This window comes from Pseudonaja textilis, chromosome 2 (assembly GCF_049901715.1).
Source record: "Pseudonaja textilis isolate UNSWEBS1 chromosome 2, rPseTex1.2, whole genome shotgun sequence".
Taxonomy (NCBI): Eukaryota; Metazoa; Chordata; class Lepidosauria; order Squamata; family Elapidae; genus Pseudonaja; species Pseudonaja textilis.
The window spans coordinates 18,130,133-18,152,455 of NC_141991.1; the positions used below are offsets into that span (position 1 = coordinate 18,130,133).

The 22,323-nt window shown below is 43.0% G+C and overlaps 1 protein-coding gene across 3 annotated transcripts in view; it reads left to right on the top strand.

The window, feature by feature from the left end:
- The window catches only part of DDR1 (discoidin domain receptor tyrosine kinase 1), a 76,924-nt gene extending 60,529 nt beyond the window's left edge, over positions 1-16,395 (top strand). For 2 of the 3 annotated variants that reach the window (XM_026720432.2, XM_087923384.1), the window contains 7 exons: positions 924-1,034; positions 1,476-1,714; positions 3,221-3,348; positions 5,901-6,101; positions 9,391-9,625; positions 10,744-10,893; positions 12,372-16,395. In XM_026720432.2, the coding sequence (XP_026576217.2) occupies positions 924-1,034; positions 1,476-1,714; positions 3,221-3,348; positions 5,901-6,101; positions 9,391-9,625; positions 10,744-10,893; positions 12,372-12,512 (1,205 nt within the window). In that variant the 3' untranslated portion in view covers positions 12,513-16,395. The remainder of the gene's footprint in view (positions 1-923; positions 1,035-1,475; positions 1,715-3,220; positions 3,349-5,900; positions 6,102-9,390; positions 9,626-10,743; positions 10,894-12,371) is intronic. The other variant, XM_026720433.2, reaches the window with a different exon arrangement.
- The last annotated feature ends 5,928 nt before the right edge of the window (positions 16,396-22,323 follow it).

Below are 22,323 nucleotides of genomic sequence, written 5' to 3' on the forward strand. Positions count from 1 at the left end.
TCATATTATCTCAAATCTATCCTACAATCATTTTAGATTAGATATAATCTAATATAATAGATATAGATTAGATATAATAAGAAAAGAATACATCTTTATATATTTATTATTTTCTAAAAATCTACACATTTCATTTCCATGTTTTATTGTCTAACCATTGATAGAATAGATCCCAAATTTTATAAAATTGTTTATCCTCTTGTTCTCTGATTTCAAATGTCAATCTACTCATTTAAGCACATTCCAATATTTTCTAAACGATTTCCTCTTGTGATGGTATTTTCTCATTTTTCCAGTTTTTGGCAAATACAATCACGCAGTTCTTAATTGAATCTGGCTACCCCTATTGAATTTGCTTGTCAAAGCCAGCTGGGAAGTCACAAATAGCAATCACATGATTGCTGTAACTGTCATGAATACATGCTGGCTGCCCATGGGTATGCTGCAACATAAGTGTGAGGACCAGTTGTAAGTCACTATTTTTCAGTGCCGCTGTAACTGTGAGTGGTTATTAAGTCGAGGACTCCCGGTAGAGCTTTAGTCCGGCAAGATTCTGTCTGTTGGACATAAGCAGATAAAGAACTGGACTCGATTGGCCGCCATTGGTCGCCTTTGGGCTTAGGCCTACCGTCAGGTGAGGCCATCTGGAGATGTCAGGATGCTGGGTCGCTTCCTCCTGTCCAGCAATACTAATGATGGCTGGTTCCCATCATTAAACCGCATGCCATTTGGTGTCTGCGTCTCTTGCTACCCTGTTTGGGATGTGAAGCTTAAAAGAGGGGCAGGAATCCCTAAAGTGCTGCCTGTTCTCTGCGTCACGCCTTACCTTTCGTATCCATCTCTCCATCCGTCTGTCCGTTCCTCATCCGTCCGTTTGTCCTCTCCCCCCTCTCCCTACCCCCCCCTCCCCCTTCTCCCGACAGCTCTGCTGCTCAGCAACCCGGCTTACCATCTCCTCCTGGCCACCTATGCCCAGCCAATGGGAAGGCCTGCTTTCCCGCCACCCAGCCAGGTTAAGCCAATCAACACCAATGGTAAGGAGGGCGCTGAGCTTGTGCGGTGCGGCTGGGAACCCCTGGGTGACCTGACTCCCTGCTCAGAACATCCTGCCTACTGCAGTTCCTCTCCCACCTGCCAGGGGGTGCTGTCTGTCTGTCTGTCTCCCTCTCTCCCTCTCTCTCTTCGCCATGTCTGTCCCTTGTTCATCTCCCTCTTGTTGACCCTGTGCATGGCTAATATCACCTTCTGCTTTGCAGGTTCTGCTATGTTGCCGCTTCTGGAGCAGGGGAGGGAGAACGGGGTTGGAACAGGATGTTATAGCTGGACTCCTTGTGTCCAAAGCAGAGCTCCGGCTGGCTCTGATGGCTGCTGGGTGCCTACGAGTTGAAGCACGTTAGGGGTTGGGCAAGTCCTCCCTGTTCCTTTCCCCACCTCTGAAGGTGATTCTTCTTTTGTCATTCTTTCTACTTCTGCAGCGTGTGGGATTGACTACATGCAACCAGAACTAGCTGCCAGCCAGCCAAGTTTCCAGAACAATGTGCCACATTACGCCGAAGCCGACATCATCAACCTGCAGGGAGTGACTGGCGGGAACACATATGCTGTCCCTGCTGTTGCGGTGGATGCCCTTGCCGGCAAGGACATGGCACTAGGCGAATTTCCCCGGGAACGGCTGATCTTCAAGGAGAAGCTGGGCGAAGGGCAGTTTGGAGAGGTAAGTCCAGTTCAGCGTGCGGTAGAAGTTGGACGATGCAAGTGGGAAAGTAAGACCCACATTTCCAGCGAGTCGTAAAGTAGTAAGAGGCATGAGGGCAGATGCCACCAATGCTTCAGATTTAATTGTGGCATCCCCTAACCCTCAGTTTGGAGTTATATTGCTTCTGTCCTGGTTGCCTCTCAGGCCCAAAATCATGAATGACATGTGGTGATTCTTCTGAGCGGAGTTCTTTATTGTTCCTATCTATAGACAAAATCTTGCCGAACTAAAGACTCTTGTATCTGCATCTATACTCTATTGTGAGCTATTAAGGAGACCCTCTTTCTCTCACGCATAATATCTGGGATGAGTGGCCTCTTACTTCTCTGGAATGCACTCCCTCCTTCCTGGGAATCTGCTCCTTACAGGTGGTCCTTGACTTACAACAGTTCATTTAGTGACCATTTGAAGTTACAGCGGCACCGAAAAAAGTGGCTTATGATCATTTTTCACACTTACAACCACACTTACATCACATGATTTACATTCGGATGCTTGAAAACTGGTTCATATTTATGACGGTTGCAGTGTCCTAGGGTCACTTGGCATCTTCCAGTTGCCAAGGTTGAGAGAAATAAGTCTGTAGAGATTCTCAGTTGTCCATGACGTGGTTGTCCCAAAGGTACTTTTTTCAGGAGGCAACTGGACTTCCTTGTTTTTTTCTTTGAAGACACTTCGCTTCTCATCCAAGAAGCTTCTTCAGTTCTAACCGGATGGTGGGGGATGGAAAGATTTATATTCCTTGCAGACAGCTGGTCATCTGCATCCTTCTAGAGCAAATGGTGGCTAAACTTTTGGGGCTCTTGTGCCAAAAATTGTGTGCGCGCTGCCTCCCAGAGACTTGAGAAAAGGCTCTGCAGCCTGAAAAATAGGCCCATTTTGCCTCTTCTGAACAAAATGGACAATACAGGAAGTGATGAGACAACACAGGAAGTGATGAGCCTCAAGCCTCTGAGAGGCCGAAAAAGGCCTCAAAAAATCAGCTGGGAGGCGCACGTACGCACAGTGAGGTAGGTTTTACCTGAGGCTCGCGTGTCGGCACAAATAGCTCTGAGTGCTACCTGTGGCCTGCGTGCCATAGGTTTGCCATCACGGTTCTAGAGGGTCTTTGAGGCCACTTGGAGGCTTATCTGTGTCCTCAGGATCACCTGAGTGGTGCTCCTGGTTTCTGTAAATCTGCATTTTTTTCCCCTCTGGAAATCCATTCCTACTCCCACACCAGTCAAAAGGGTGTTCATCCCAAATTGTATAGCTAAAAGTCTTGTAGAGATTCTCAGTCATCCAGGTCATGCCTTACTGCAGGGGTCTCCAACCTTGGCCACTTTAAGACTTGTGCAAAGCTGGCTGAGGAATTCTGGGAGTTGAAGTCCACAAGTCTTAAAGTGGCCAAGGTTGGAGACCCCTGCCTTACTGCATTCACTGTGTCCTTTATGATTCCTGGTTTCCTCTCTCTCTCCTGGAAAGGTCCACCTGTGTGAGGTGGAGAACCCTCAAGATCTGCCAAGCTTGGAGTTCCCTTTCAACGTGCGCAAGGGACGCCCTCTGCTGGTTGCTGTGAAGATTCTACGCTCGGATGCCACCAAGAACGCCAGGTGAGAGTGCCTGAGGATGGAAATAAAAAACAGGCATCGTTAAAGCTCAACCCAATTGGACACATTTTTTCCAAACCTGACCAAGAGTCGTGGTAGCACAATGGTTAGAAATGCAGTACTGCAGGCTACTTCTGCTGCCTGCCGGCTGCCTGCAATTTGGCAGTTCGAATTTCACCAGGCTGAAGGTTTGAACTCCATCCTTCTGAGGTCAATAAAATGAGGACCCAGATTGTTGGGGGCCCTCCTGCTTAGAGAGTAAGCGCTGTAAAGCACTGTGAAGCAGTATATAAGTCCAAGGGCTACTGCTATTCTTCAGCATCCTGGACACCTTTCTGATGCGTGTGGTTTTCAACACCAGAAATCGGAGCAATGGTCTGGACTGTTTTAAAAACCAGACCTTCTTAATCTGTTTGACCATTGCTAGGACTTCTGAACAGCAGAAAGATGTTCAGGTTCAGGAATGATAAGTTATGCCATGTGTTCCTAACCCAATTCACTCCATATAAACATTGACATAAATGTCCATAGTAGAATATTCTCAGCCTTAACGGACTTGGTATTTTATTTACCTGTTTTAAATGTTGTGTTAGCCCTAGTTTTTCCCATATGTCTCAGTGGGGTTTGTTTGTGACTGCTGACTTTTAGGAAGCAAAAACCCTCTCTGCATTAATTTGAGCTCCCTATTTATTTATTTGCTCAAGATTTCTCATTTAGGCATTACCTGGGAGGTAGTTTGAAAGGAGTATATTGCCACGAACTCTCAAAGGCAGAGTTCTATCAGATAATTCCCTAGGACTAACTTTTATACAAATCCCAAATTCAGCTTTTATTACTGTACTTCAATACAGGCAGTCCTCGCCTTATGACCATTTGTTTAGTGACTGTTTGAAGTTATGACTGCACTGAAAAAGCGACTTAACAACTGGTGCTCCCATTTCTGACTGTCACAGTGTCACAGTCAGTGTGACAGTCACATGATTGTGATTCAGGTGCTTGGCAACCAGCATGTATTTACAACAGTTGCAGTGTTGTAGTGTCATACAATCACCATTGGTGGCCTTCCTAGCTAGAGTCTTAACAAGCAAATGGGAGAAGATGGATTTGCTTAGCGACTGTGTTTTGCTAATGATTATAGCAAAAGTGTTGTACAATTGGACGCATCTCACTCAGTAACTACATTACTTAGGGATGGAAGTTCCCAATTGTGATCGTAAGTTCAGGACTGCCTGTATACTTATATATCAGGAAGTGCTAGGGATTGTCAGGAAGCTAGGAAATGAATGGAAGAAAATGCAGACATAAACAATAAGAGATAGCATAGGAGGAACCTGGTGACAGCTTATTTCACAAAAGGGTATGGAGAAATTGGGAGGAAGCATTTCAAAGCATTCAGACATATTCTGCCTTAATGTCACTATAAATGGAAGGAAAGGGAAGATGAGGACAATCGGCAGCAAAGACTTAGTTACAGTGCTACTGGAGGCATCATAACAACATCTGGATAACCAGTTTAGGGGCAGACCGTCAGAGAGAAAATCTATTTTTGTGGTGGCTAAGAGTTGACACCAATTTGATGGCACATAATCAATATGTTTACATTCATAGGGAGCCTGTATTGTACGTTGCAAATTGCCACAGTGCTTTGGTGGCAAAAATGAGGGGATTTTTGATGGTTGAGAAAAAATGGGAAAGAAGAGAATAGAATGGAGTGGAGTGGAGTGGAGTGGTGTGGTGTAGATTAGAATATAATTAGTATAGTAATAGTATAGTACAGTACATTATAGTATATAGAATAGATTAGAGTAGAATATAAATAGAATAGAAATAGGAATAGAATAGAATAGAGTAGAGCAGGGTAGAGTAGAGTAGAGTAGAGTAGAATAGAAATAGAATAGAAATAGGAATAGAGTAGAGTAGAGTAGAATATAAATAGAATATAAATAGAATAGAAGTAGAATAGAAATAGGAATAGAATAGAATAGATTAGAGTAGAAATAGAATAGAAATAGGAATAGAATAGAGTAGAGTAGAAATAGAATAGGAATAGAATAGAGTAGAGTAGAGTAGAGTAGAGTAGAGTAGAAATAGAATAAAAGTAGAATAGGAATAGAATAGAATAGAATAGAATAGAATAGAATAGAATAGAATAGAATAGAATAGAATAGAATTCTTTATTGGCCAAGTATGTTTGGACACACAGTGAATTTGTCTTGGTGCATATGCTCTCAGTGTACATAAAAGGAAAAGATGCATTTGTCAAGAATCATAAGGTACACACTTAATTATAGTCATAGGGTAGAAATAAGCAATCAAATCATACTAGGAAACAATATAAGTCATAGGATACAAGCAACTAGGTTACAGTCATATAGTCATAAGTGGGAGGAGATGGGTGATAGGAAGAATGGGAGGATCAATAGTAATAGTAATACAGACTTAGAAAGTAGTTTGACAGTGTTGAATAAATCCTTGGAGCCTAGGTTTCCTCTCTTGAGACCTGTCAACTATCTTTTTCCTCATCTCCCTGCCTATGTCTTTTGTTGTCCGCGCAGGAATGATTTTCTGAAGGAGGTGAAGATCATGTCTCGCCTGAAGGACCCTAACATTGTGAGGTTGCTGGGGGTGTGCGTGCGGGACGATCCACTGTGTATGATCACAGAGTACATGGAGAATGGGGACCTCAACCAGTTCCTGAGTGGACATGAGCTGGAAGACAAGCTGGGTGGCAGCCCCGGCGGGAGGCCAACCATCAGGTACCTATTCCAAATTTCTGAAATCAAAGTCCAGCAAGGAACCGGTGTAGATTTGGGAGGAAATATTGACAATCGAGTTCTGTAGACTCGGCATCACAATTGTCATATGCGAATGCCATCAAGGTATTCTTTTTTAGGTTAAACTATGCAGGGCAGAGAAATGAAGTGGGAAGTAGTAAGTCAAATATGAGAAGAACAGAATAGCAACACTGGCTTTAAATCGGTGTCGTTCACAGTATCTCTGCCTACTTTTCTTTCCTTCTAAAATTCATCCTTGTTTTGGCCTCATTCTTACACTGCTTCATACATTGCCGTGCGTTCGTTCACTTTCTGAGTTCTCTCTTTTTCAGGATCTCGTAAACCCCATTCAGTCTGTGAGTTTTTCAGCCTCTCTTTTCCTCTTGACACCCCCTCTTTCTTTGTATATTAAGGTTGTGATTTAATCCTCAGTCATTCTCCCTGTATAACCAAGCCATCTCAAAGCGTTGCTTTCAAACTGGACGCTCGCTTTTGTATTCAAATCTTCATTCAGTCACTCCCTATTTATTACAGTCTCACTGAACCACACACATTTTTAAGTACCCCATTTCAAATGTGTTCAGCAGGGGTGTTGAACTGGTGGCCCGCAGGCCGGATGGGTCATGCGCAGGCCACGCCTACCCTGGCTCCAGAAAAGCAAAAACCATCAACGATACATCACGATATGTCACGTGACACAATTGATTTTGACACCCGTGATCTAATCTCCCTGTAGTTTTCACATTCCTACTATTGCCTTAGCAGAGCAACAAAAATGACATCCTTCCAATTATTGGTCTTCACAGACTTGTTAAACAAATCACACACACAGCCATTCCATAAGCATACCAGATCCATTTTTAAAACATTCCTCCCGTCACATTGCTTTTCAGCATTCTTCCACCATTTAAGATTTCTATTCCATTATTTCCCCACCCTGCTCTGGATACTAACATTCATAACATACATTTCAATTTTCCCCTTAATGCATCAAATCCCGCCGAAATCTTTAAACCTCTTCCAGCATTTCCCCACTTCCGTTTCATTCTCAGTTATTTTATCATCTTAGGTTTAATCCCTTTTCATAAACTTCCCCAAAACCTTCCCCGCCCCCAGATTAATTTCAAAGCCTAAAGAGAGATTTGTGTCAGAAGGTTTTGGGTGATATTAATTCTCTTTTTGTCAAAATGGTCGCCAAGATGCCACAGAAAAGAATTACATAATTATTATTGAAGTGTTGGTTACAATTCCCAGTAGTATTAGATGTTACTATACTGCAAGCGTGTATAGTGATATCTAACAAGACTGGGAATTGTGACCAACACTTCCAACGATAATTATATAATTCTTTTCTGTGGCATCTTGGCGACCATTTTGAGAAAAAGGGGGTTAAGCACACCAAAAACTCACACAGAAAGGTAATAAATATGGCCAGCTGACTGTGCTGATGCCCTTCATCGCTAAAGAGCGCAGAAATGGCTGTCGGAGTCCATTTTTAAAAAGAAGCATTTGAAACTCAGCAAGATGGATTTGAGCTTGGAAATCCTGAAAAAAAGAATCCAGAGATGGAAGTGCCTGGTTCACTAGGAAAAAAGTTGAGACTGTGAGAGGATAATGTTTCATTGAATTTAGTGGGTCGTTAAGATCTTGAGATGGCTTCATTTGGATTCCCTTGTATTTTAGCTTGCTTGGTTTAAGTACCGAGCACTGTCCCATTGCCTGATGGGATTATCTTCTGTATAGGCGGTCCTTGACTTACAACGGCTCATTTAGTGACCAAAGTTACAACGGCACTTAAAAATTGACTGATGACCATTTTTTACACTTACGACGGTGGCAGTATCCCCATGGTCACGTGATCAAAATTCAGATCCTTGGCAACTGGTTCACATTTTTGACCGTTGCTGTGTCCTGAGGTTATGTGACTTTCTGACAAGCAAAGTTCAATGGGGAAGCCATGTTCATTTAACAACCATGTTTACTAACTTAAGAACTGCAGTGATTCACTTAACAACTGATAACAGATAATCAGAGTTGGAAGGGACCTTGTAGGTCATCTAGTCCAACCCCCCGCCCAAGCGGGAGACCCTACATCATTTCTGACAAATGGGAGTCCAATCTCTTCTTGAAGGTCTCAAGTGATGGCGCTCCCACAACTTCCGAAGGCAAAGCTGTTCCATTGGTTGATCGTTCTCACTGTCAGAAAGTTTCTCCTTATTTCCAGGTTAAATCTCTCCATGTTTAGTTTCCATCCATTATTCCTTGTTTGGCCTACAGGCGCTTTAGAAAATAGCTTGACTCCTTCTTCTGCGGCAAGAAAAGTCATAAAATGAAGCAAAACTCGCTTAACAAGTGCTTCACTTAGTAACATAACTCAAGGACTACCTGTATTTTCTCATGTAGGGAGGCAGAGAGTGAGATAGTGAAGCTTAGCCTGGCCGAAGCCATCTTGGAGCTTCAGCACTGCCCCGCTGGAGCTGAGGGATAGGAAGGGAGGGATTGGAGATAGCTGGGGTTGTGTAGTCAAAACAAAATATTTTCTCTTGGGAACCAAGGACGTTGTCACACCTGGCCGGACAAAGGAGGAATGATGTCACCAGGCAACCAGACGGTGTCTTGATTGGACCGTGTGACTGATTGTTTGGGGTTGAGGGAAAGTCTTTCACTTTTAATGAAATGAAAACCGAGGGACCCTTCAGAGTCGGTTTTCACCAGATCTGTGCCAATATGATATTTCCAATAAAGCTATTCTTTGAGGAACCTACCTGCCTTGGAGTTATTGCTTGCAATGGATCTATATGTCAACTCATAAAACATTTTGTATACATGTTTTATAGTTGTTAACAAAAAGAAGGGGGGGGGAGTTTCAAAGAGCAGGCGGCAGTGTGGAATCGAACGTACATTCCATTCATATTTTCTTCAAACGCTGATTAGATGACTGAAGCTTCTGCCACGCAAAAATCTAATTGGAGAGCGTGATTGGTGATTCTTGGCTATGGACGTGTTTTGTTGGATGATACACCCAAGGGTGGGGGGGGGAAGTAGGATCAAGGGTGACAGTGAATTATGTATCTCAGAGTCGGCTACGCCCAGGCTAATGCTGGCATGTTAACGTCTAATAAATCCTTCGAAGTTTTGGGAGTGTGGCTTGAGGTTCATGATTTAATTGGTGTAACTGCTGGAATTCTGACACTAGAACTTGGAACTCTGAGATATACATTTTGTTAATAAATATTCCTGCCATCTTTTTCCTCCCCCCCCAATTTCTCAGCTATCCCACTCTGGTCCACTTAGGGGCTCAGATAGCCTCCGGGATGGCATTTCTTGCCTCCCTCAATTTTGTGCACCGGGACTTGGCGACCCGAAACTGCCTGGTGGGTGAAGGCTTCACTATCAAGATCGCAGACTTCGGCATGAGCCGGAACCTCTACGCCGGAGATTATTACCGCATCCAGGGCCGAGCCGTGCTCCCGATCCGCTGGATGGCTTGGGAGTGCATTCTCATGGTGAGTGAGTGAAGTGACAAGCTTCAACCACAGGTAGTCCTCACTTAACGATTGTCCTGATTAGCAACAATTTGAAGTTACAATGGTGATGAAAAAAGGGACAGACCCAAAAATTTGAAAGAGGTTCATTAGGATTTTTTTTTAAAATTCCTTATGTTTATAACTTTGCTTTACAAAGGAACACTTAAGAGCAGAACCAAGAAAAGAAATAGATAAAGCTGAAGGACTGTTTTCTGAAATCAAGCACTGTCCTTTATTACAATAAAGGACATAGGGTCCCAGTAGGTATAAGAGGAAGAGGAAGAAAAACGTAATCAGACTTGCAATATTATAGTCTATCTTAATAAAGTTAATGTCAACTCATAAAATATTTCTATGGTCTTTTTAGAGTTGCTAATAGAAAGGGAGTGGGGGAAAGGGGTTTGAAAGAGCAGTGCGGCAGCTTGGAAATCGAAAGTGCATTCCATAAATAGTTTTTCAAAGATAGTAACTTGGTGCCTGAAGTTTCTGCTATGCAAATATCTAACTGGAGAACATGATTGATGACTCTTGGCTGTGGATGTGTCCCATTGGAGAATATGAATTCCGATACACCCAGGGGGTGGGGGAAAACCAGGGTGAAGGGTGACAATGAATTATGTGTCTCAGACTCGGCTACACCCAGGCAGTGCCGGGCATGTTAACTCCCAATAAATCCTTTGGAAGTTTGGCTCGAGACTCATGATTTAATTGGGGTAACTTCCGGAATCCTGACAGAGTCTTCCTGTGTCAAATTTGCTGCGTCACGTTGCTGTCATGTGACGTAGCGTGACGTTTGTTTCGTGGAGCTGAGGTGGGCATGGCCTGTGTGTGAGACGCATTCGGCCCATGGGCCGCTAGTTTGATATCCCTGCCATAGAGTTAAGATCTGGTTGGGCCTTCCAGCAAAAAAAATAAAGCGGTACTTTCAGTCCCTAAGAGGGGTTGAGTGGCGGAGCCTGTTGCAATGCTTTTTACTTGGGATTTTATATTTTGGATTTGTTTTTCTGTCTTGCCCTGACTGGAGCCCTTCAAGGTTAAAGCATGTTCTAAAACTGGTTTAATAAATCCAGGAATGTTGTCTTTCTGTCCCCTCTCAGGGTAAGTTCACCATGGCCAGCGATGTTTGGGCATTTGGTGTTACGCTGTGGGAAATCCTCATGCTGTGCCAAGAACAGCCATACAGTCAGCTCACGGATGAAGCTGTAATCGAGAACGCTGGCGAGTTTTTTCGGCATCAGGGCAAACAGGTAAACAATATCTCCACTTAAACAACATGCCTATTATACAAAGTTTATATAATACATTAGACTAGGACTCACGCGAGTACGTGTACAGGCAGTCCTCGACTTATGACAAACATTGAGCCCAAAATTTGTTAAGTGAGTTTTGCCCCGTTTTATGACTTTTCTTGACACGTTCGTTAAGTGAATCACTGCAGTTCTTAAATGAGTAACCCAGTGAATCTGGCTTCCCCATTTGGACTTTGCTTGACAGAAGGTTTCAAAAGGGGATCACATGAGCCCAGGGCATTGCAACCATCATAAATGCAAGTTCATCCCAATGGAATTGGAAATACTGAAGAAAACCACAATGTGCACAGAAATTGATAAATTAAAAAAAGAACTAGAAAATAAGGAAAATTTGGATTATTATAAAACATGGGAGAAATTTTATGGTTGGCTAGAGATGAGGAAGATCAATGAGAATAAGGAATGATTATATGTACATTTAAAGTGTATAGAGGAGAATTATGTAATATTACTATTGGATTTAGCGAAGTAATGACAATGATCGATGTTAGGCAAACCGTACCATGTTCAACCTTTTTATTGTAAGAATTGTCCGTCTTTGTGTCTGTTTAATTGTTTAATAAAGAAAACTTTATAATAAAAAATAAAATAAATCCAAGTCAGTTGTCCAGCATCACAGGACCATGGAGATGCTGCAACGGTCATAAGTGTGAAAAACAGTCATAAGTCACTTTTTCCAGTGCTGTTGTAACTTTGAACGGTCACTAAGTGAACTGTTGTTAGTTGAGGGCACCACCAAGTCTTTTAAGAGTAAGCTCTGTTTTTAAGAAAATCCAGGGTCTATTTTGGGCCTGCTCACTTCAGGGCCAACTCACACCGTGTCATGCCCCTGTTGAACAGCTGACAGGGAGTAGGAGTGTGGCTCCCGTGGCTGTTGGAGGAAACTGGGGAAGGACAGAGGAAGACCCAGGCCTACCCCCTCTTGATCTTAGGGCACGCAGGGAAGAACGGATAAGGGAGCAATGTGGGTTACGGGGAGAAAAAGGCCCTGATTCCCTTCATTAGCTGCAGCTAGGAAAACAGGATTTAAAAAGGATGTTTGCACACAGCACCTTGCTGGAAGCAAAGCATGCATTATCTTGGTTTGTCAAGTCTTATCTGGGTTCTGGCACCCTCCCAACTGTGTGTGTTTTGTTATCTTTTGAATTCTACAATTCCTTATCCTGCCGTGTCTTGTTAATTGCTGCAGTGTGGGTTGTGTTGGTTTTTATTTATAATTTATATGTACTTTGGGGTCTGACTGAATTTCTTCCCTTTAAAAACTGTTCTTGGGAGAGTTTTTCTCCAGCCGCCGATAACTGGACATTGGGGGCCAAGTTGGAGGAATTAAAGGGACTTTACCTACTTTTGTGACTTTATTGCTTTTGTGCCACGCCCCGGGTCATCACACATCGTCTCTTTTCTTCCATCTCCAGGTCTATCTCAGCCGTCCGCCCACCTGTCCCTTGGCTGTCTATGAGATGATGTTGAGATGCTGGGCACGAGAGGCCAAGGACCGCCCATCCTTCCAACACCTGCACTGCTTCCTGGCTGAGGATGCCCTCAATATGGTGTGAACCAGACTAGCACCGGCCGTCTGACGCTGTGTTAAGACATTGGACAGCACCACAGAGACTGCTGGAGGCCGGAGGTGGCTCAGAGGCCCTCATGCACCAGATCGTTTTTTTGTGGGACACCTGGTTGTTCCCTCTGGCCCAGCCTTTGCTCGTCCAAATCTCACTATTCACCTTCCAATATGTGGTTTTCTTTCTCCCCCTGTTTTCTTTTCGCCTGATCATCTCGAACCGACTTATTTCATCACACAATCTAAAATTGCTATTCTGAAATTCTTACCTGATGGTTTTTTTTCTTCACTCTGTTAACTCCTATTTCTCCTAGTCCTAAGCCAGTCTGTTTCTGCTTTAAACCAACGTGGTGCCTTCCTGCTGTGTGTAGAAACTACAATTCTCAGCTTTTTAATATTTATCAACCACAGGATAAGCAACCCGGGTCCCTCCGTGTGTCTGTCCCACATTCTGTCAATAACATTTGCAGCAAAGGACAGTTGTAAGTCCGAAACATCTGGAGAACATGATATTGTCTGTAGCCAGAGACCATATTGGCCAGAAAGTCTTAGTTCCAGTCTTAACACATCTGGGAGATACCCAAGCAAGGAAGCTGTTCTGTCAATCGTAGCCCTATTCATCCTGCTATAATTTGAACAAATATCTTATTACTCGTTCTGCCAGATGTTTCTTCTCTTGCATCGTAGCTCTTTCTTCTGTCCTTTGACCTCCAGGTTTTGAAGGTGAGCTAAGGAAGCAAGGTTAGTGGCTGAGGTATTTATTGAAGCCCTCTTTCTCTATTTTCCTTCCTTCAGCAGCAAACCAGGCATAGTATCATAATTCTGATTGGGCTAATCATGTCCTTCGCATCCATTCGATGCTAGCAGCAGCTCTGTGAGCAGGTTGATTGTAAATGCAAAAGATCTCATTCCTCAATTTCACAACCAGACCCATCCCTAGGTAGCCCTGGGTTTCAGCCCTTCACTGAGAACCTAAGGAGAGGATATTAACGTTGGCTTGCTTAGCAGGAGTCCGTAAGGACGGCTGCAGTGAAATTTGTACACGTTTTTGAACAGTCAAGCACAGTACAATATGTGTGTTGTGCCACTTTGAATGCTAACACTCCTTTTTTCCCCCATATCCTCCAATACTTTCACTCCAGGGAAATTGTGGGGGAGCACTCTTCCCCCCTATCCTTCACACGCTTCTTTAGCTTGCCAAATTAGATTTGGGGGATTTGAATGCTCTTTAATGGGGTCCTAATAGAAATATTACACTGGATGTAACTTTATAGGAGAAGTTGGGGTGGTTGTTCCACCCACTGTTGTAAGCTTCCCTCCCTCCCTCCCTCCCTCCCTCCCTTCCTCCCTCCCTCCCTCCCTTCCTTCCTTCCTTCAATATGATGTCAAACAGAACTGAACACATATCTTTTGTGGTTAAAGATTGGATTCATGCACAGCAACCTGTGTAACATGGCGTGCAAAGCTCTCTATGGATCCTACATAACAGCGATTGGTGTTGGTATGGGAGCTTGGATGAGAACATGGGAGTTGTCATCTATCAGAACTGGGAAGGCCTAATGTTAAGCAAGGGTATTCTGCACTGTAATTCATTAGCATTGTGGACTGGATTTCATTTTCCCTCTTGTGCGATGGAGGGTTATGTCATTAACCTTGGAGAACTCAGTAATGTTCCACTGTTTGTATGTGATGTCTTTCTCCAGAAAGTCTGTCTGTCTCTCTCTCTCTTTCTGTCTGTCTCTCTGTCTGTCTCTGTCTCTCTGTCACTGTCTCCCTCTGTGTCTCTCTGTTACTGTGTCTGTCTGTCTCTCTTTCTGTCTCTGTCTGTCTCTCTCTCCTTTTCTGTGAAAGGGGATACTTTGCTCCTTTGACAGACTCCATCTGAGGGGGCTGCATTTTCAGCTTTAGATTCATGGACTAACACTGGCAAAATAACTGGGACCATCTGGTCCAAGCGCACTGGGATTAATTAAGCACTGGATGTTTGGAGAAGCTGGAAGAAAGAAGTGGCTTCAAAGCTACTTCACGGATCCACGGTTGGCCAAGAGATACCTGGTCCTCACTGTTCTCAAAAGTGGACAAGAAAAAGAGGAAGGGACCGAGATTGGCCAGATCTGACGTGGCACTGACTGGACTTTGGGCTGAATGTGTTCATGGACTGAACCGAAAAAAGAATTGATGCTGGTTCCTTCTAAGGGCCAGTTTTGCCATTCCACATCCTCCAGATCATCCCAAAACGTGGGGACTTGGCCCTGTTCTTTGTACACTAGTTTGTTTTTCCTGCAGACTTGAGGTGACCTGATTGTAAATACTGTACTGTATAAAAGGGTGGTTGGAAAAATGCACTTTTCCAAACTAAAGAGAAGAGTCAGGAAATCAGTGTGTTGAGTTTTTGTTTTCTCCTGTGATTCCGTGATAAAGATGCCACTGGAAGTTAGCCACGTCATTCGGGCAAATGTCTAGCTGCCATCTGCGTTGGGTCACACAGGCAACTTCTGATAGGCAATCCATGCAATAAATACCTTGGTGAAAAGGAGACAAAAGGACAAAAAGACTTTCTTTTTAGCCTCCCAACACAATATTGTTTAATGTCTTAAGCAATAAATATATTTTGTTAACTAATTAATTCATCGAGCCTCTTTCAAAGCTGTAGAAAGTTGCAGAAATGGGAATTCCCAATGTCTTCAACATGTCCTAAAACAATTAGAGCTTTCTATGCTTTTGGAGGCATCCTTTATCAGAAAAAAAACCACTCCAAGATAAAACATAAGTAACAACAATTTGTTGAACCTGGTCCTTCAGAAGTTACCGCTGTGCAGTTCAGTCTTACATGTTTTTATTTAAGATTTGTAGGGTTCGTTGACAATTCAGATTGTATAAAATGCCCTATTTTGTTAAATTGGTTGCATCCAGTTTTATGCAATTGGAAGACATTCTAACACAAAACCAATGACAGGGTTCATGCACAGTAGTAACCCAGGCTTGTTTTAATCAAGGTTTGTTGGATTGTCTGGATGCCCATGTTGCAAGCTATCAACCATGACTTATAAGCCACAGTGGCTTGGTATGTAAAACACGTGTATTAAAAACAATCGGGGCTATTGTTTTATGATATTGTCAGAAATAAAGATTGTGTGGTGGTGTTCTTTAGAAGACATCTTGAATAGACTACCATATTTGGGCTGTAAAAATCTAGAGAACTGCTCGATGCAGCAAGCAGTAGCTTTCATGTACCTCTTTGCTTCCTCCTACTGTTCATCTGGATTTTTTTGCAGTCCAAAGATGATAGCCCTACTTGTGAAATCTGTGCAAAAGAGGGTGCAGTGTGATGCACTTCTGAATTTTAAATATCATGGATGAAACCAGAAGAGCTTTTCCATACGTAGAATGATTCCCTGGAATCAGCGTGCAAAGGGATGTATGCTACGGTTATATTTCTATTCTCTCAGGAGGAAATACCATAAAGCTGAATGTTTTTTTCCCCAAGAAATTGTACATATGATTGTAGCTTTAGTCATGACTAACTGTTGCTTGATGGGGGTAAGCTAATGTTCCGAGTATTTTCAATTGTTTGAAATTTACCCATCTTAATTATATGTATATTTCTGTTTGAAAATGTTTCAGTGGTACATTGTGCCTATAACTGCTTCATTCATCATCTCTCCATTTATCCTGTCAAATGCCTTTTTTGTGTTTTCCTGGGAATACTTGTAGCTGTTTGTTTCTTTATGTGTATCGGGATGTGTATATATTTGAAGAGCAGAAAAAAAAAATAGATTTTTTTACATTAATATATAGAAGTTTGGGGGTTTGTTTTGTTTTTAGTTCCTTTCCATTTATGTGGTGAAATAAAACGCTTTGCATTTTGTACACTACCACAGTTGGTCTGTGAAAGTCAGCCTTGTCACTCACAGAATAGAGAATGAAATTGGACGGGATGATGTGCAAAAAATTAATCTATGAAAAGAACCCATATCAATTTGAATATAGCAGTATTAACATATACATTTAAGGGCTAGGAAATTTGAAAGTGTAGGTATACAACCAGTAGTCACTAAATGAATGGCCATTAAGCGAGGGCCACCTGTATAGCTATATGCTTAAATTTCCCAGCCCTTAAATAACGACCATTTACAGCACAAACCTGTTCATTTGATCACATCCACACAATTCCACACATACACACATCCTGCTCAGCTCCAGTATGATTTTATTAGATTTTGGCTTGGGGTAACCAGGGAGTTGTGGCTTGTTCAGCAAATTGCAGTTACAACCACCAATGTAACAACACTTTTGTATGACTATGCTGTATTCTCATTTTGGAGGTTTAAGGGGGTAATTTTCTTTCTTCCAGTAACTCTTCTTCTTTTGGACTTCCTATTTGAGCTTTGCAGTGGTGTTCTTCTGTGAGGCCCAAAACCAAGAATGCCATGTGGGCAATTCTTCCAAGGAGAGTTCTTTATTGTTTCACACCCATCGACAGAATCTTGCCAGACTGAGGACTCTTGTATCTGCATCTACAGTATCCTCGGGGAATTATTAGGGAGGGTCCATCTTCATCCTCTTTCTTCCACATAGGATAATCTGGGCTGGGTTGCCTCTTACTCCAACGGAATGCCTCCCTTCCCTCCTGGGGAACCTCCCCCCGCCCCAAGGCATCCCATCCCATCTCCTCTAATAAAAGCCAGTGCGCCCTCTGAGTAAGCAAACAAAGAATCCCAAAATAATAACAACAACAATGTAGACCTGGCCATCAAAACTATGTGATTATGGATGAAACGTGACAGTGATACCCATTGTCATTGGGGCACTTGGCACCATGTCCAAGAATTTAACAAAATACAGCAAGAAATTACAGCTTCCTGCAATGACACCAGCGGAACTGCGAAAAACTGCGCTACTTGGAACATCGTATATTTTAAGAAGATACTTGGTCGATACTTAGGATGCTGGCGGCAACCTGTATCAACCATCAGCACCAGTCAATGATATTTGTGATACATTTGTCAATGTGCAGTTGACTTGAGTTAATAATAATAATAATAATAATAATAATAATAATAATAATATAAAACTACTGTGGGACTTCCGAATACAGACATAAAGTTTTGGAACACAATACTCCGGATATCACGATTGTGGAGAAGAAAAAAGTGTGGATCATCGACATTGCCATCCCTGCTGACAGCAGAATTGACAAGAAACAACTTGAAAAAATCACCAGATATCAGGACTTGAAAATCGAACTGCAGAGACTGGCATAAACCAGTGCAGGTGGTTCCAGTGGTACTCGGTACACACTGGGTGCTGTGCCTAAAGACCTAGGCAAGCACTTAAAAACAATTGGCGCTGACAAAATCACCATTGGTCAGCTGCAGAAGGCCACCTTACTGGGATCTGCTCGCATAATCCGCCGATACATCACACAGTCCTAAACGCTTGGGAAGTGTTCGACTAGTGATTTGTGATACGAAACCCAGCATAGTTATCTCATTTGCTGTGTATACTGTCACTTTTTGTGAACAACACCACCACCAACAATAATAATAATAATAATGATAATAATAATAATAATAGAATGACTATGGCAAAGGCAAGCAAGGGTAGTACCAATAATAATAGGCGTCTTGGGTACAGTCCCAAAACAACTGGAACACCATTTGAACACCATAGGCATTGACAAATTTGCCATCAGTCAATTGCAGAAGGCAGCTTTACTTGGAACAGCTTCCATCCTGTGGGGATATTGGTAACACCATCAAACATCCAGATTTGCCTATCCCAGGTCCTTGGGAAGGACTCGATAGGTAGACAAAAATGCCAAACCCAGTCTGAACATCTGGCTGACTGTGATAAATAATAATAATACTTTTACTGAAATGAAGATGGACTTTGCGTATGTGTAAAGTACATTTCACACACATGTAAACGGATAACTGGTGTGCTGTTGGAAGATCTGAAAATCCAAGTTGGGAACAGCTCGGAGAGGATCTACCTGTGTAGTCAACCAGAATTGATTTGGTGTTCTGTCAGTCTCAGTCACCTATTACTGATGCTGAAATAAGACCTGTGATTGGGTGAATTGCTCTGATGTCAGAGAATGCTGATGAATATCCGGGAGACAATTGTTAGGGTTCATCAGCAAAGAATGTTTACAAACACTCTTGCTACTTTAAGGGCAAGTGAAAAGCTAAGTCTGCAGGCTGCAGGGGATAATGGGTTACTGGGTTATTGGTAGGGATAGTCCACAGATATGGGTAGTCTTCAGCTGATGGCCACTGCTGGACCCAAAATTGCTGTTGCTAAGCAAGACGGTGGTTAAGTGAATTTTGCTCCATTTTATAACCTTGCCATAGCTGTTAAAAGTGAATCACTGCAGTTGTTAACAACTTAGTCACACGGTTGTTAAAGTGAATCCAGCTTTGACTTTGCTGGTCAAAATGTCGCAGGTGATTACATGATCCCAGGACGCTGCAACAATAATAAATATGAGCCAGTTGCTAAACATTAAATTTTTTTCTTTTCCCATGTCACCATGGGGACACTGTAATCACTGTAAACCAGCGTGAAAAATGGTCATGTCACTTATTTTCCGGCGCTGTTGTAACTGGTCACTAAACAAACTTGTAAGTCTACAAGGACTACCTGTACTTGAAAGGATGGGGATCCTGCAAACCAATCACATTTTGGTGGTCCACAGAGAAATGTCACTCCCAAAGCATCCCCCGAAGCAATTAATCCAGGCTGCGCAGGAACACAAGGCTGCGCTACCCACATGGCCCACAGGAACACAAGGTTTAAGTTGCTTGCATTGCAAACAACATGAGGTAGTGAGGGGAGGGGGGAAAGGGAGGAGGGGGGAACTCACCCCACGCGCCTCACCTGGCCACCGGGTTGCTTCTTTCTGCTTCTTTCTTCTTTTGCTTTTGGCTGCATGCAAGGAAAGCAGCAAAAGTCTTTCTTTCTCTCCCCCAAACTCCACCAGAAATGAGTCTTTGGGACCCTTCAAAGCATCCTGCTCCATTTCTGGCAGAGTTTGGAGGAGAGAAAGAAAGACTTCTGCTGCTTCTGCTGCTTTCCTTGCATGAAGCCAAAAGTCTCTCTCTCTCTCTCTCTCCTCCCCCTCCCCCTCCCCCCAAGAACAGAGCTGGAGATGGTATCCTGCGATCTCAATAAAGAATGATCAATTGGTAGGAAAACAGGGTGGAGAATTTTCCTGCATACTTTTTGGGGGATTTTCCTAGGGTCTCTGGTCTGCGGGATTTAAAATTATAAGTTTGGTGGTCCCCGAGGTCCAAAAGGTTGGTGACCCCTGTCCTACACCATTTCAGACAAGTGGCTGTCCAGTCTCTTCTTAAAAACCTCCAGTGATGAAGCACCTACAACTTCTGAAGGCAAGCAGTTCCACTGGTTAATTGTTCTCACTGTTAGGAAGTTTCTCCTGAATTCTAGATTCCTTCTCTCCTTGATTAGTTTCCATCCATGGTTTCTTGTTCTGCCCTCTAGTGCTTTGGAAAATAACTAGACCCCCCTCTTCTTTGTGGCAGCCCCTCAAATACTGGAAGACTGCTATCATGTCACCCCTAGTCCTTCTTTTCTCTAGATTAGCCATATAGCCTAAATCAGTAGTGGCTAACCTTTCGGGGCTCACGTGAAGAAAATTCTGCACGTCCCTTGCTCATGCGCACACGCCTCCTGCGCACCCCTGCTTCCTATGTATGCACGCCAGATACCCGACAATCAGCTGACAGGAGGGCAGCGTGCATGCATGCGCAGTGGGGCTCTTTCAGGAGACCTCTCGCGTCCCGGCAGAAGTGGCTCTGCGTGCCATAGGTTGTGGCATGCATGCCATGGGTTTGCCATCACAGCGCTAAATCCTGCAACCGTTCTTCATATGTTTTAATCTCCAGGCCTTTAATCATTTTTGTTGCTCTTCTTTGCACTTTTTTCAAAGTCTCAACATCTATTTTTTTATTTTTTTTTAGACATGTTGTCAAATCCTTTTCTTCTGAGCCTTCACACCTGAGCCTTCACAACCTCCCTGGGCTGTTTCCTCCTCCTGCACCACCAGCTGCCACAATCTTTTGATCCACCCATTCCTGTCCTGTGCTGGCACCATTACTGGCCTTTCTGTCCAGCTCTTTCACCAATCCCTCCCTCCCAACCTGGATGCAGTAGTGTTAACGCAGTGGTGTGGAAAAAAAATGCTGATTCAGCTTTGCTAGCATGCTGATGGTTTGCAGAGGTGGAAAAATGCTGCATTATCATTGCTACACAGAGCTCAGTTCCTGCAAATCTTCAGTTCCTGGGCTTTTTCCCTCCCCTTGAAGCTGAGTGCCAAGAAGAAGGAAGAGAAGTCAGGAAAGAAGTCTACAATGGAGATTTTTCCATTAGGAAAAGTGGGGGAGAGCCATCCAAACTAAAGGAGAGCAATTCAACCCAAGGGTAAGAAAATGACTTACCTCAGCTGATTCTTTACCTCAGAAGCCAGGAGGTGGGGAAGGGGAAGAATATCTGAAATTTCCTAGGAAAGTATGAGGTTCTAAACATACTTAACGGGAAGTGAATCTATTGAATTCTGTGGGTTTTGCTTGCTCCTGAGTCAACTGGACTCAAACAGCTTTGCTCTTCCCATGCAAAATAGACTCAAATGGAAATAACTGAATAAAAAGTTGTGATAGAAATATACTTTAAAGTGGTCCATGAGTTATATATATATAATATTTTCACTAAATTTATTGCATTAAGTGAGAAATTATTTATTACTCTGGTGATTTTTGGAATGAGTTCTGATCTCTTGTTAATCTTGCTCCTGGTGGGTTTTCTATACAATTCCCACCCCCCAAAAGAGTCTAATTTCAATTAAAATCCTTCCTGGAAAATTGTGTTTTATTAGCAAGTGACTTTAGGGTTTAGTAGAAGGTGGCAGAATTCTCTGCAGTGGCTCAAAATCCTGGTTTGAATCAATCTCAAATCCTAATCCAGTGAGATGTAAATTTCTCTTTCCTCCGTGGCTGAAAAGTGTTGTCCAGATTTAAGATATCTTGATAGAAAGTATACAAAGGACTACCCAGGCTCTGAATATGCTGGATTAAATACTTAAATCTTTCTTAACATTGGTTCCATTTGTTGGAAGTTAAAACCCACCCCTCTCCTAGAAAAACGAAATATTTTAGGATATATTAAAAAGACAGAATGTTTTCCCTAAAAGAGAAGTAGAAACTCAGAGAGGCAGAAACTCACCCCCCGCACCTTTGTTAATGGGCCATTAAGGCCTGAGCCAGTCTATTCTACATAACAAAGTTCTACCTCCTTCAGGCAGAGCCATTTAATTGCCCTTCATTGCGCCACCCACCAAGTTTCAACCAAACTTAGCACACAGACAACCTACAAAGCTAGCTATGACCTCTGACAGCAACCAATCAGGATACTCTTCCTGTGCCCCAGGAAGTTCGAAGCCCAGAGAGGGCATAAAACCCAGGGGCTCTCAGCATCTCGTCCCTTTTCTTCGCCCAGGAACTCCAAGGCAGGTGATCCTGTCCACCATTAAACCATCTTTCCAAACAGCCTCCATGTTTCCAGTGTCCCCACTTGGAACTGAACCCAGAAGGATATTTCTTTCAACACGTGCTAGCAATTTATTTATTATTGGTTCCAGGTCTCGGGATTCTGTGGCTGATATAGAAAAACATGGGAACAGGAAGTTTGATTTCTTCTAAAGCAAGTTTTCTGAAAGGTTAGACTTGGGTGAATTGGAGGAACTCAGCATTCCAGGAAACAAAAGTAATAAAAGTTCTGCTTTC